The sequence below is a fragment of the Anarrhichthys ocellatus genome, unplaced genomic scaffold, assembly GCF_004355925.1.
Source record: "Anarrhichthys ocellatus isolate YVR2014 unplaced genomic scaffold, GSC_Weel_1.0 scaffold864, whole genome shotgun sequence".
Taxonomy (NCBI): Eukaryota; Metazoa; Chordata; class Actinopteri; order Perciformes; family Anarhichadidae; genus Anarrhichthys; species Anarrhichthys ocellatus.
In genome coordinates this window covers 1-14,882 of record NW_022280838.1, presented here as the reverse complement: position 1 = coordinate 14,882, position 14,882 = coordinate 1, and the positions used below count along the sequence as shown (strand labels likewise).

Below are 14,882 nucleotides of genomic sequence, written 5' to 3'. Positions count from 1 at the left end.
TGTGTGTGTGTGTGTGTGTGTGTGTGTGTGTGTGTGTGTGTGTGTGTCTCTCTCTCTCTCTGCAGGACTATGAAGTGAACGAGTGTCTGAAGCAGCTGATGATGTCCCTGCTGAGGGCTTACCGCTTCTCCCCCATCATCCCTGATCTGGGCTTCCAGGTAGGACCCGGATCATTGATTAGTACTTTTACTTGTAACATACTTATTTTTTTAATTATTGTGTTTTTAGTACTTTCTTGAAAGTAATTTCAAAGTAAATATAAAATTTGACAAAAGAATAACGTCTAAAATCCACTTGTTTGTTGTCTTTGAATCCCTCCTGACTGCAGTGAAGTTTCTCCTCCAACTTAAACACGTTTTTAATGTTCAGTCTTCTTTAATAAGTCTCTGTGCTTCAGATCCACTTCCTGCGTCTGACGACGGCCATCCTGCACCACGAGAAGTCCAGGAAATACCTGCTCAACAATGTCTTATATCCTTCTGTTACGGCGCCTCTTAAAGGGATCGTTTGGGTCTGTTGAGGTGTGCTTGTATGAGCTGCTTCTCTGCTGAACAAATCACCGTCTCACCGTCGTCCATATTCTCCTTAACTGAAGTTCACGTTTGATGTGCTGCGTTCAGTCGTGTTTTTTTACATCAAGACCCCTCTGAGAGTGAAGGAGGCGGGGCTAGAGGAGCTCATCCCGACCACCTGGTGGCCCACGCACTTCGACAAGGAGGTAACACTCGCTCACCGGTGGTGCTTCTAGTCCAACTGATTAGGGTTTATATTTAGCAGACGGATGACGGAGTGTTATTTAGGAGATGTGTTCATATATTTACTTTCTCTGTCACTGAGGTTAAAGAGAGATCAGGTTAACGCGCTCTCTTCCTCATTTAAATTCAGTCTTTTGTGTTTGAGACCGACTGCTTCACATCTGTACCTGAAACTTTACATCTGTGAGATGGTGAAGTCCGATAAGGTCGACTAATAACAAGAATACTGACTGAATGTTTTCACCGTTTACTCGTTCTTTGTTATTGTTTCTTGTTTGGCTCTCAGGGGAAAGATGAGCGAGAGCCCAAAGATGAAAGTGCAGATGAGCGACTGAGACGGAGAGCGTATGAGAGAGGCTGCCAGAGACTGAAGAAGAGGATCGAAGGTCTCTTTATTCCTCCTTTATGGACTAACACACTTCCTTGTCTTTATTACTCACATTCAGGGCTCATCAAACTGTCCTCACAGATATCATCTGCAACGTATATTTTCTTATTGCTAGTTTAAATTAGTTGTAGAGCACTTTAGATTTAGTTTACAGCCAGATGTCTGAACTCTTGTTGATCTATAAAGTGAATGAACACTAACCTCAAACCAGTAACTAAGTACATTTACTTAAATACTACACTTAAGCACAGTTTTGAGGTACTTGTACTTTACTTGAGTATTTCCATTTCATTTTCTTCTTCTGCTCCACAACATCTTACAAACACTTGTACTTTTACTTGTAACAGAGTATTTGTACTGTGCGGTTTTAGTACTTTTACATCCTGCTGAACTCTCCTCTGATCTCCTCTCAGTGGTGGAAGAGTTGCAAGTTCAGATCCTGAAGCTGCTGCTCAATAACAAAGACAAAACTACGGTATGTACAGTTGTGTCTCTATTATTGTACGTTATTCTAACTTTTAACAATAAACTGATTAATGGGTTTTAGGTTTGATTACCTGGAATTAAGATCCACATATTTCCCGCAGACAATACATGTGAATCTGGGATTTTGAGCTCGTTTGTGTGGCCACGTCATGAATACTGTGCACAGAAGGAAGTAAACAAAAACCTCATTAAAACTCCTACTGAATTATGCTACATTTCAATCGGTTGCCACTCTCATGGTTGGCACACCAATAATTGCGACTTCTACGGTTGTGACTGATGCCCGACAGTTGCAGCTCTTGATGGTTTGAGACTCTTGGCGGTTCGAGATTCGTGACGGCTGCAGGTCTTGTGACGCTCATCCATGAGCAGCTGATCGACGGGTCAATTATAAAGTCTGCAGTGTCGCGTGTTATTGTAAAACGCTTGGTTGGCGTCGGCTTGATTAAACGTTCAGATCCTGACTCTCCACACAACCGTGACATCAAAGTGAAGTAAAGAAGCCCGTGTTAGGTTTCCTGGTCTGTAGTCTGGATCACAGCCTCTCGTCTGTGACTTGATGTTTAGTGTTGGTCACAGGTGAGGAGGTGTTTCCTGCCTCCCTGTCTCCTCTTCGCTCTCATTGTGTACGTTTTTATATCATTGTTTTCTCTCTCAGGGAGAAGCCTCTCGCTACATCTTCCTCAATAAGTTCCGCAAGTTTCTCCAAGAAAATGCCAGTAACAGAGGGGTAAGTATTAGCTGATATTTCCTACACAAATATTTAACCGATTTTAAACTGTAAAATAAAAATATATATCAATAATAAAATTAAATGTTAGTTTCAGCTCTCATCATATTTGTAATCGGTGATTAAAGAGTTGGATATGACGGTTGGGTGAGGAGAAGAAGTCTCTTTCACACCTGCAGTTCATTTGGACCCGACATGAACGATCTACGTTGTCTCTTAGTTCTGGTCCGGTTCAACAGGAAGTCTCATGACTGTCACATGACTCTTTCCTTCCTGGACCACAATGTTTATCATGTCAAATGTCCCAGTAGCTCCAGTTTTTTGGTTTTAAGTCAAGAAGACTCGCACATTTTTACACTTCTTCTTTGTGTGTTTGAGCAGCACCCGACCGCTCTGTGCCCTCCTGAGTACATGGTGTGTTTCCTCCACCGCCTCATAACGGCAGTGAGGGCCAGCTGGGACGACGGCAGCAGGAAGAGCCCGAGCAGCATCAGCAGTGAGGGTATAACCTCCCAGTTTAGTTTTATATTCGTATGAAACCTTTCAGCTTTGTCAATTATGACTTGAGGCTGGTCTCAGGGAGAGGAACATGAGGCCCGTGTATACAGAGTTTTTCTACGTTTGAGAATAAAATCCGGTCCACACAACCTTCCGATTTACAAAATGTCTCCTTCCACACTAATTGTTAATGAGCTGAAGCTCTTGAATTATAATGAAGGTTGTTTACGATGAGCTCTGTGTCTCTGACTCCCTCATCCCTCTCTGTCTTTCTCCAGACGCCTACGTCCCCCCACAGCTCTTCTACAACGGGAAGGTGGACTACTTTGACCTGCAGAGACTGGGGGGGCTCCTGTCCCACCTGAAGAAAACACTCAAAGGTTGGTACGGTCCGGGTTTGAGTCGGATCGCTTATATTTACCCAAATCACACAGCTGCCCGTTGCACGTTCAAAGATGTTCAGTCTACATAATAAAAGTAATTGTATACGCAGCAGATGTGGAATATGGATGAATGTATCAGACACATTAAAATAACTGACAAATACCGACCTAAAAATAACTCTAACCCGTTCAAGTTTACGCTATTTTTCTTTTTTAGATATTTTCTCCGTTTACCTGGCCTTGAGGCAGTTATCTCTGCTCTACCAGATCCCATTGAGGACAGTAACTTAACCTCACAGAACACGCTGCCTCGATCGGTTCGTTTGTTCGTGTTACTGCGTGACTTTTGGTGAATCTGAACTAGCCAAAATAACACTAACAACTGATGTTGGTAGTTGTGTCATTCTTGTGCTGGTTTATAGTTTTAACCGTTGCTGAGGTGGCTCTTACGTTCCTGTACTGAAGCTGCACTTTGTGGTCCCTTTTTCTACATTCGCACACTTTGAATTTTCACAACACAGTAAAGAAAAGATCTGCGTCAGATCGGTTTTATTTGAGCTGTTACGATCCATTTACAATATGCCGTGATCGGCCCGACACCGAGTCTGAGTTGAAGTGTTCAAGAGGCCGTTTTAATGACGTTTTAAAATCCCCTGATGGAGGATAACTGTCCCCGAGCTCCACTAGAGGGAGGAATCGCTTTGTGTTTCAAGTTTATACACCGAGATATCATGAACAATTTCACATGTTGATAAAATATTCATGGAAATTATATTTATGAGTTTTATTTCCTTGTTTTTTTCTATTCTTTCCTTTGAATACAGAAACTTTTCTGTCTGATCTGGTTTATTTCTTTAAACTCTTTAAAATGCATAAACTTGTGGAACCAGAAAGCGGCACATAGAAGCTGAAGTAATTTAAACGCAGTCGTGTATATTTAAGAGGTTTCATGAGTCTGGAGGCGGGCAGGCTACTCGGGAGACTGGCAACTGTGTAAATATTAAATTAAGAAAAGTACGACCACCCTGGATGAAGGGTTTTCGTGCGGAGGCTCTCCTGTGTTTGCGTGTCGTTGTCAGCAGGTGTGTAATGTGGATTGATATTCCCTCAGCAAACGATACGCTGCTCATTCAGTGCCAAAGGAGACCGAGCGGCACGGCTGGAATCAATTACCTGCAACACGGGCTCACTCCTTTTTCGATTTTTTTTTTTTTTTTTTTTTTTTTTTTTTTTTTTTTTTTTTTTTTTAAAGGTAGAGCTGCTTTTCAGCTTCATTCAGAGCAGCCGTGAGGGAGGACGCTTTGTCACAAGTCACTCATCTGAACACAGAGCAACTTTTACAGCTGAGGAGCTCAAAGAAAACTGTTCCACATCAGCTGGAGGCTTTAAACTGTCTCAAACTCTGCTGGTTCGGCTAAAATACACAAACCGTGACAGCCCTGATGTACAGTATATACGTTTAACACGGTCTGGGGGATGTGGAGAAAATATCACAATACTCTTGACCAAATAAATGCCTCGATGTCCATATTGCAACAATATTGTTTTGACTATTGGTGCTTTCACAAAATGAGATTTTTGGTAGATAATCATCAGTAATGTGAGAACGATGAAGTTTAAAGGCAGATAATAGAACAGCTAGAACAGTCTGGTAAGTTCAGAAAATAACGTGACTTTACTGTAATGCAGCCTTTAAATCCAGCAAAAGGCGACTTTTTTGCCATTATTACGATGTCCAAAATCTAAGATGATATCTAGTCTCGTATCCTATCATAATGATGTATTATCGATATATTTCACAGCCCTATTGTAACATTTATCACAGAATGATTCATGGAGGAAATAATCGGCTGATTGGTTGATTAATTACATTTATTGATGAAAGTAATTGTTAATTGCGGACACAGTTTTTACTGACTACAGAGAGATGCAAAGCGACAGACACACAAAGGGATGCAAAGCGACAACGAGACACAAAGTTCTAGAGACACAAAACAACCACAAAGACACAACACTACACAAAGACACAAACTGTACAAATATTTAAAAAGACAATAAATAACTTCACAGATGCAAAGCAACCATTGGACTGAATATTTGTCACCGATACATTTGAGTGTGTCGGTGTATTAAAAACTGCTTTCACTTACTGAACTCACTCTTCGCACTTCTTTTATCCACCTTTTTTCTTCCTCTCTCCTCCGCACGCTTTCTCCTCTTCCTCTCTCTTCATTAATCCCTCCTTTTTAATTCTCTCATCAGTATTCGTGTCCAGGCAGCAACTCTCCACCTGCTTTTAATCAGGGCTTGATTCACAGCCCCCATCGTTTAGCTCAGTAAATCACCCGCCGGCCACGCTCATGATGTTGTCATCTGTCGTTAACCGAGCGTGACCTCGCTCATCGATTAGCTGACCAATCAAAATGATTGAATGCGAGGCAGGGCTTTTTTTCCCATCTGCATACAGTACACGTGAGGAGGAAGGAAGCGCGCTCGGCAGCTTTCTGTTAGCATCGTAGCTCTGAGGAAGCTGGCATCGGTCTAAAGCTTTGGTCCAGACTGAAGCAACGACTAGAGGATGTATGGTGATGGAATGTGGTTCATCGTTCACGATCTCCTCGGGATGAACTGTTGGTGATCCTCCGACTTTTCATCTAGGGCCATCATCAGGTCAACATTAATATCTCTGACGTCAAACATCAATAAAAATCCATAAATCATAGAAAAACAGACGCTGCTGAACTTGCCTGAGAATCATCATGTTTAAGTTTTCTTCAGTATCAAAGTGATCCAGTGATCGTTGTTGGAACACTGCAAACAGGAGCTGCTAACAGATGATTCAGCATATTTTGAACGGAGACAGTTTGATTAAATGTCTTTACTCCGACTCTGTTTTATAAACTGGAACGTGTGTCGAGCTTTTGGAGTTTCAGATTGACGTCCGTCTGCTTTGTGATGTATTTTCTTTCATGGTCAGTTAGTCACATAGCTGGACATATGTTCTGGGATCAAACTGAACTGTTTTAATGTGATAAATGTCGTTTTTTTTTTTTTTAAATGTCTACAGATGACTTGGCCAGTAAAGCCAACATCATCATCGACCCTGCAGAGATCCAGGCCACGTCTATGGATGACCTGGATGAGGACGAGGAGAGCGGAGCAGCTCAGGTTTCCTGTCTCTATTTTTGTGTGTGTGTGTGTATATTTGTGGATATTATTACTGTCGTCTCTGAAGTAATCACTGTGCAACCATTAGAACAGGCCGTCTAATTCACACGACTGAAGTGGGTGTATGAAAACGGGTGCAGCTGATGGACAAAATCAGCTTTTCACCAACAAGATAGAAAAACAAAATAGAAAATGTCAGTGTCTGGATCGGTGTCATTAATAAAAATAAACATTATTCAGAATACACTTTTCAAAATAAATTTATAAACTGTTCTACATGGTCAAACGCCAGAATTATAAAACGCACACGACCACAGACGTAAATCGACTACAAAGAAATGCAAACGATGCAAAAAGACCCCAAAATGTCCAGAAGACACTGACTATGAAGGGATGCAAAATAACCCCAAAAAGATGCAAAACTTCCATAAAGGGATGCGAAGGAAAACGCACATAAACGGCGACAAAGAGATGCAAAACAATCAACAGACTCAAACATGCGGTCACGTGATTATTCGTCATTTTTTAAACTGCGTTCCAAATCGCATCCTTTTCTTCGTACTGCAGCTGCCTTTACAAAGTACGTACTACCTCCTCTTAACATCGCACCTTAAACCTCTGACCCTCTTGCTCAGATATCTCCTGCGCAAAGGATTGTGGGTCAGAACAGGCAGAATAGCATGCTGACTTGCATACTGCAAAATGCAACCGGACATCCTGGTACTTTTGGGCGTACCGCATTTTAAATACTATGTATTGGGACTAAATGTTTTTCTGGCAATGAAATGCCCAACAATAATAAAAAAACGAACATGTTGGAAATATAACGCATTAATCAAAATAATGTTTTAAAAAGACAACTTTTGTCTTTAAGAACGACTTTTCTTCTCCGAGACTCAAGTTCAAGAAGGTTTTTAGACCGATCTATAGAATCTAATGAGAGAAAACACTCGTTACTGTCTCCTGATTTAAATCATGAATTCTGTGTGTCTTTACCGACAGAGGCCGTTTGGTGCGGCGGCGATGGGCGGGGCTCTGGCGAGGCCCAGCTGGTTGAGCTCTCCTACTCTGGGTCGAGCCAATCGCTTCCTGAGCACGGCCGCCGTCAGCCTCATGACGCCCAGACGACCCCTCACGCAGCCGGAGAAAGTGAAGATCCGCACCCTCGCTGTGGAGCAGAGGACCGAGGAGGACAGTGAGTCTGTGAACACACTGAAGACATTGAGACTGAAGGGGAATGACGAGCATCCTAGTGGATGCAGCAGACTTTTAACTTTAAAACCCCGGGATCCTGCATTTCCCATAATGCAGCTGGATAGTTTTTATTAAGGCTGACGACGTCACTTTAACATCATCAGGGGTATGTTCCCCCCTCAAAGCCTCAGAGGACTTTACACAGCATTCGTCATGACTAGTGCCCTTGTCTATACCAGCGCCCTTGTCAACACCAGCGGCGAGTTGAGCGACTAATTTGCGTAACCACGCCTTTAACTCAATCTATACTTTATGCAAATTATTTTCTCGCCTCAAATGTTCTCAGAAACGTATTTTGGGTTTACTGTTCTGCTGTGAATTTAGAAAGTTTGCCGTATCAGCGATGGCAACAAATTATATAAATATTTTTAAATGAAATGGCTCATGTAGTAATCGCTGAGAAACTGAAAATGTAAACCTTCGCTGCAAATTTTCTCGCTCGCTTATTTCGATCATATATACACTGCTCAAAAAAATAAAGGGAACACTTAAGCAACACATCCTAGATCTGAATGAATGAAATAGTCTTATTAAATACTTTGTTCTTTTACATAGTTGAATGTGCTGACAACAAAATCACACAAAAATTATAAATGAAAATGAAATTTATTAACCCTTGGAGGTCTGGATTTGGAGTCGCACTCAAAATTGAAGTGGAAAAACACACTACAGGCTGATCCAACTTTGATGTAATGTCCTTAAAACAAGTCCAAATGAGGCTCAGTAGTGTGTGGCCTCCACGTGCCTATATGACCTCCCTCTCTAGCATTGTCTTGCATTAGGAGGAACCCAGGGCCAACCGCACCGGCATATGGTCTCACAAGGGGTCTGAGGATCTCATCTCGGTACCTAATGGCAGTCAGGCTACCTCTGGCGAGCACATGGAGGGCTGTGCGGCCCTCCAAAGAAATGCCACCCCACACCATTACTGACCCACCGCCAAACCGGTCATGCTGGAGGATGTTGCAGGCAGCAGAACGTTCTCCACGGCGTCTCCAGACTCTGTCACGTCTGTCACATGTGCTCAGTGGAACCTGCTTTCATCTGTGAAGAGCACAGGGCGCCAGTGGCGAAGTTGCCAGTCTTGGTGTTCTCTGGCAAATGCCAAACGTCCTGCCCGGTGTTGGGCTGTAAGCTCAACCCCCACCTGTGGACGTCGGGCCCTCATACCACCCTCATGGAGTCTGTTTCTGACCGTTTGAGCAGACACATGCACATTTGTGGCCTGCTGGAGGTCATTTTGCAGGGCTCTGGCAGTGCTCCTGCTGTTCCTCCTTGCACAAAGGTGGAGGTAGCGGTCCTACGGCCTCCTCCACGTCTCCTGATGTACTGGCCTGTCTCCTGGTAGCGCCTCCATGCTCTGGACACTACGCTGACAGACACCGCAAACCTTCTTGCCACAGCTCGCATTGATGTGCCATCCTGGATGAGCTGCACTACCTGAGCCACTTGTGTGGGTTGTAGACTCCGTCTCATGCTACCACTAGAGTGAAAGCACCGCCAGCATTCAAAAGTGACCAAAACTTCAGCCAGAAAGCATAGGAACTGAGAAGTGGTCTGTGGTCACCACCTGCAGAACCACTCCTTTATTGGGGGTGTCTGTCTTGCTAATTGCCTATAATTTCCACCTGTTGTCTATTCCATTTGCACAACAGCATGTGAAATTGATTGTCAGTGTTGCTTCCTAAGTGGGCAGTTTGATTTCACAGAAGTGTGATTGACTTGGAGTTACATTGTGTTGTTTAAGTGTTCCCTTTATTTTTTTGAGCAGTGTATATTGTTTCAGTCGGTTAAAAACTTCTTGTAACTTTAATCCAGTACTCGTGCCCATCCCTACTTTCTTTTATTGATCTGGAATCCGACGACATCATGTGATATCAAGACATTTATATCTGTCACATGGTATTATTTCATTAATAACGTATTTCCTGGAATCGGAACGATTAATCTTCCTTTTCAACATGTTAAGCAGTGTGCAGCATTATCAAACCAACATGTAGACTGTGAGCTTCATGTTGTTATTGCTGAGTGAGACCGCTGGCATGTGGCCTTCATCAGACAAATTCAACATTTCACCAGTAGCAGTTTTATTCACCTCAGACTCGGAGGAACCCGACTGGTAGTGACTTGTGTAGAAAATCGTATTAAAGTCGGTGTGATTATATTATTTATCATTGTCCAGAGGAGCTTTGTTCCAAAAACGATCCCTCAGCATTGAATGTTTTTTGTTTACTTTTCTCTCTCTTCAACCTGAAGTCGAGGGAAGCCATGGTAACGACGGCCTGTTGCTGGGGCGACCGCTGGAGGAGCCCGAGCAGCCAATCGCGGACAAGTCGCTGCTGGAGATCGTCGACGGTATCGTGATGATGTACAACCTGAGCGTCCACCAGCAGCTCGGAAAGGTGAGTCTGTGCTTCTACTGCATCTCAAACTATCAGAAACACTTCACATCCGTTAAGTTAAGGAAGAGTAAGGAAATTAAGGAAGAGTAGCCGTTACCCTTTCAATTAGTCTGTGAATCGCAAAATGCTAATTGTTAGCTTTCAAGTAGACCGGCCTTGTATGTAAACTCTAGCTCACAAATGTTTATTAGAGTTTAAATTTGTTTTGTCACAATAACGGACACTTTACAGCACTCTTGCACTCTCCATAATCATGACAATAGTCAGCACGCGATAGATTAGCTTTAGAGGCTAGCATTAGCAATTAGTTTATGCAACTAGCATTAGCAATAAGTATAAGGTAATTGACAGGGTAACGGCTTTAATGAATGGTAATTTAAAAACCGAAAAATACGGCTTGATGTAACGAAGAAGAAGCCCAACAGTTCGTGTGGCATTGTTAATGTTCTGTAACTGTAGCATTAAAGCATGGTGGAATTGGCTAACTAGCTAGCCCCTGAATGAGTAAAATCTAACAACTTAATCTTAATGCTCCGTCCACACACATTGCCATCCCCAGATAATCTGTCACTGGTTCTCCAGATATTCTCAAGTCCACAGAAAAAAGAAAATGAAAGGCTTGAGCCGTGATTGTAATGCTACACTGGTTACTGAACATTTTCAATTTTTCACATTTTAGATGCATTTTTTTGAATTTCCAGGGTACAAAACGCTGGGCTTTAGTTACTCTTCAAGTTTTTTTTTTGTTTTTTTTTTAATGCGATTGTAGCACCCACATCACATTCATCTCCCTATCTGCCGCTTTTACTGCAAGCTGTCCAAAGATTATCGACCCGCAGACGAGAGCTGCCAATCTGGGCCAAACTGGATCAGTGGAGAATCGGCGGTTCGATCCCCGGCTCCGCTAGTCCATATCGATGTGTGCTTGAGCGAGACACTTCACCCCAAATTGCTCCAAATTGCTATGAATGGTTAGTTGCAGGTGGCTCCTGTCATCAGTGTATGACTCGGTGAACGATGACATGTAGCGTTAAAGTGAGTGAGTGTGTGTGTGAGATGGGTGTCGATTGAAGTTGGGTAGTAATATGGGATATATTTCAATCTACATTTAAATACACAAATATCCCTAGGAGACGACGTGGTTATGAGTAAATCTTTATTATTTGACCTCTTCATCTGACCTGTACCAACTACAGGCGTGCACATGAATGTGTTTTCATACATCAAACATGTTCTTTCTGCTTTGTGCAGTTTTTTTTTTTTTTTTTTTTTTTTTTTTTTTGTGGTTAAATATTCTTAAAATGAATCTTTCTATAATTTCCTGAAATATTTTCATCCTGACTGACTCTTCCTCCTTCTCCCTGCTTTCTGTGATTGGTTCGTCTCTTTTTATTTACACTTTCTGCTCTTCTGTTGAATCGCTCCGACCTCTTCACCTCTCTGTTATTGTCACGTCTCTTTTCTAATTTAGAAAAAAAAACGACCCACCAGGGCTGAACAGCCTTTATAGCTTACTTTTGTTCCATCGCTGCTTGGAAATGTGCCGTTTGATGTCTTGTTTTTATATCGTTTTATTTATTGGTCGTCATCTCAGCAGACTGTTGTGATGAGATGTTTCTGCAACATATGGATCAAAATCCTTCCAGCATCGAGCTCGGAGAAGAACGTCTTTACTTCAGTGGGAAGGTTTTATATATTCTGTTAAGTAGAGACGTGTGTGTGTGTGTGTGTGTGTGGACGTGATCAGTTTTGTCGACCTACATGCTACACTGGTTTCTGCTGACGTTGCTCCACGTGTTTCTGGTTGTACAGTCGACGTTGCTCCACGTGTTTCTGGTTGTACAGTCGACGTTGCTCCACGTGTTTCTGGTTGTACAGTCGACGTTGCTCCACTGGTTTCTGGTTGTACAGTCGACGTTGCTCCACTGGTTTCTGGATGTTTCTCCACTTTTCTCTGGTGTCTCCACCGCCTCACTTGGGTTGCAGCAATAACTGTTGTGTCTATAGACTACACAGTGTCACTGTTGCATCATAAAGTTAAATTAAAACACTAGAAACTTCGGCTCTGTAAATGTCTGCGTCCGTTCTTCCTGCAGATGGTGGTGGTTTCAGATGACGTCCATGAATACGCCGTCGCACTCAAGGACACCGAGGAGAAGATCGCACGATGCCCCGCAAAAGTAAGCCTGTTCTTTAGTTATGACTTAATGTATTCAGAGTGTGTTGTTCTCTGAGAATTCATCGTGTGTGTGCGTGCGCGTGTGCGTGCGCGTGTTGATGTTGTGATCATAACTGAAAATATTCTTGTCTTCAGTCTGTGTGAAAACAAAACATGTCTAAATATTTAATGCTTCAGTCTATCTAGCAGGTTGTTGCTGGTTGTGTGGGCCGGTTACTTTTTGTTTGTTGGCGCTCGAGGTTTCAGATAATTAGCCGTGCTCCAGTCAACACACCCGTCAGCCTGTTGTGATAGCTCGTCTCGTTAGAGTCACCGCTAACCGGCATCATCGGCAAACCTAACTTCACTGGAGGACAAAGTTCTACAAGTATCTGCCTGAAGAAAGAGCTTTAACCAGCTGTTGGTGTGTTGTGCACTAAAAAACAAATAAAGTTGTTCGACAGAGCGTTAAAGAGTTAGTTATTAATAATATATAAATTGATAGTAAAGGTATCATTTTCAGCACCCAGCCCTCATTAATCCAGAAACATGAATCAACAACAAACCAAACATTGTGAAATGTATCCAACAGCACAATAAGGCGAGTACCTTCCATACATTTAAATATATACAGTCTCACATTGATAAAAGTAGAAACAAAATGTACAAACATAACCCAAACATCTACATTAACGCATCAGTTCATTCAACACAGAAATTGCCGCAGAGCGCAACTCGTCTTTTTTTGTGTTTGATTGCAACACCTGGCATGATGAGTATAACTGCCGTTTGTCAGGTGGAAACAATGGCAGAGAGATAACGAAAAGATAGTGTTCAGACCGTGAGCTGCAGAAGCATTCCTCAAAAACTTCAGTCAAGGAGTTTAAACGTGACGGAGAGAAACCCTATTTGGGATTTATTATCTCACTCTGACTGTAAAATAATAATCATTCAATGCTGTCATCATTACTGGGACCTGACCTCATAAAAGCACTTCAGTTCCCACCAAACCCTCTGAAGACGCTCGTAGATTTACTGTAACTGCGAGTGACTGTTGGAGCTGATCTTTGTGAATTGGACCGTTTCTTTGCAGTGAGACTTAGAAAGGAGCAAATTTCAACCAAATGTCTGCAGACATTACCCAGGGGCGGACATTAGAAATACAAGTAATTTTGGCCTCTGCTGGATGAATGTTTTTTTATTTTTAATAAAGTAAATAAGAACAAATATTAAATTAATGCTTTTTTTTTATGGGAACAATGTGCATTATTCTTTTGCAAAATAAGACAAAAAAAAATCTGTTTTCAAAATGGTGAATTTAAAAGAAGAACACTTACCTGGTCGACCGTGGCTCAGAAGCAGAGCAGGTCGTCCTCCAATCAGAGGATCGGCGGTTCGATCCCCGGCTCCGCTAGTCCATGTCGATGGTTCCTTGGAACAGCGAGACACTTAACCCCAAAATTGCAAACAAAAGTAAATGAATGGATATGAATGTTTAGTTATGGGCAGGTCCCTGTCATCAGTGTATGAATGTGGGTGAATGTATGATGTGTAGAAAAGCTCTACATTTACCAGTCAAATAGCACTGCAGCACCGGGACCCTTTTTGCTTTGCAGCTCAGTTAGGGCAGCATTACTTGTTTGTGGGGTTTTTTTCTCGGGTGCTTTGCAGTAACGGAAGCAGTGAGTAGCTGGTGACAGTCGGAGTCAGCTGGTGATACGATGACACTGTTTTCTGTCCTTCAGAGACCAGACATCCTGGACGAGCTCCAGAAGAGCCAGAAGGTGTTTGCAGAGAAGCTGAACCACCTCTGCAGGAGACTGGCCTGGATCAACGCCACCATCTACTCCAAGGTGATCCAGATCCTCCACACACCCGTCTGTCCTCATTCATAGTCTGTATAGTCTCAAACTCTAGTCACTCGAGTGACTTTTTGTTTTCTTTTAGGTTTTTTCTTATAAGTTTCTATCTATTTACATGTTGTGTTTTTTTCACTTATTTTCTGCCGATGCACATTCTTTGTTTGTCTTGACCGTTCTCTAGAATACAATATCTTAGGAACGACTGGAGGGAACTTTTTTCAGATTTGGCACAAACATCCACCTGAACTCAGAGATGAACTGATTACAATTTGGTGGTTAAAGCTCACTGTGACCTCACAAAACAAGCTTTTGGCCACAACCAGGCGGCAACCTCCGGTTCTGACTTTTGATACACTCTCTCTAGTGACCACCAGGGGGCGACTCCTCTGGTTGTATAGAAGTCTATGAGAAAATGACTCTACTTCTCTCTTGATTTATTACCTCAGTAAACATGAGTTTATGGTCTCAATCTCTAGTTTCAAGTCTTCTTCAATACAGCATGATGTTCATTTAGTACATTATGGTCCATTTAGAGTCAAACAGCAGTGACTTAAAATGTTTCTTCCTTCATAGTAATTTGTGACTAAGTTTTTAAAAAAAAACAAAAAAAAAAAAACATGGTGAAATCTTTAAATTGACCAGTGAAGACTAAAAGTTTCTTGGGTGGGTCGACCGGGACAAAACATGTTTGTTGTATGATGGATCCTCTTCTTGGGACTGAACGAATGCAGCTGAACAGACACATATACTGAACAACACTGATGTTGTCAGACTGTCACTCAGTCTTCAAAAGCTGAG

At 42.3% G+C, this 14,882-nt stretch overlaps 1 protein-coding gene across 1 annotated transcript in view; it reads left to right on the top strand.

Annotated features, from left to right (window-relative positions):
- Nucleotides 1-14,422, top strand: part of LOC116377075 (E3 ubiquitin-protein ligase RNF123-like) — a gene marked incomplete at its 5' end in the record, with an annotated part of 16,584 nt that extends 2,162 nt beyond the window's left edge. Inside the window, 13 exons of the mRNA XM_031838614.1 lie at nucleotides 66-158; nucleotides 398-471; nucleotides 601-718; nucleotides 1,042-1,141; nucleotides 1,557-1,618; nucleotides 2,288-2,359; nucleotides 2,741-2,861; nucleotides 3,136-3,237; nucleotides 6,308-6,408; nucleotides 7,411-7,603; nucleotides 9,919-10,064; nucleotides 12,161-12,244; nucleotides 13,968-14,422. Of these exons, the coding sequence (XP_031694474.1) occupies nucleotides 66-158; nucleotides 398-471; nucleotides 601-718; nucleotides 1,042-1,141; nucleotides 1,557-1,618; nucleotides 2,288-2,359; nucleotides 2,741-2,861; nucleotides 3,136-3,237; nucleotides 6,308-6,408; nucleotides 7,411-7,603; nucleotides 9,919-10,064; nucleotides 12,161-12,244; nucleotides 13,968-14,117 (1,416 nt within the window). The remainder of the gene's footprint in view (nucleotides 1-65; nucleotides 159-397; nucleotides 472-600; nucleotides 719-1,041; nucleotides 1,142-1,556; nucleotides 1,619-2,287; nucleotides 2,360-2,740; nucleotides 2,862-3,135; nucleotides 3,238-6,307; nucleotides 6,409-7,410; nucleotides 7,604-9,918; nucleotides 10,065-12,160; nucleotides 12,245-13,967) is intronic.
- Between the last annotated feature and the right edge of the window lie 460 nt (nucleotides 14,423-14,882).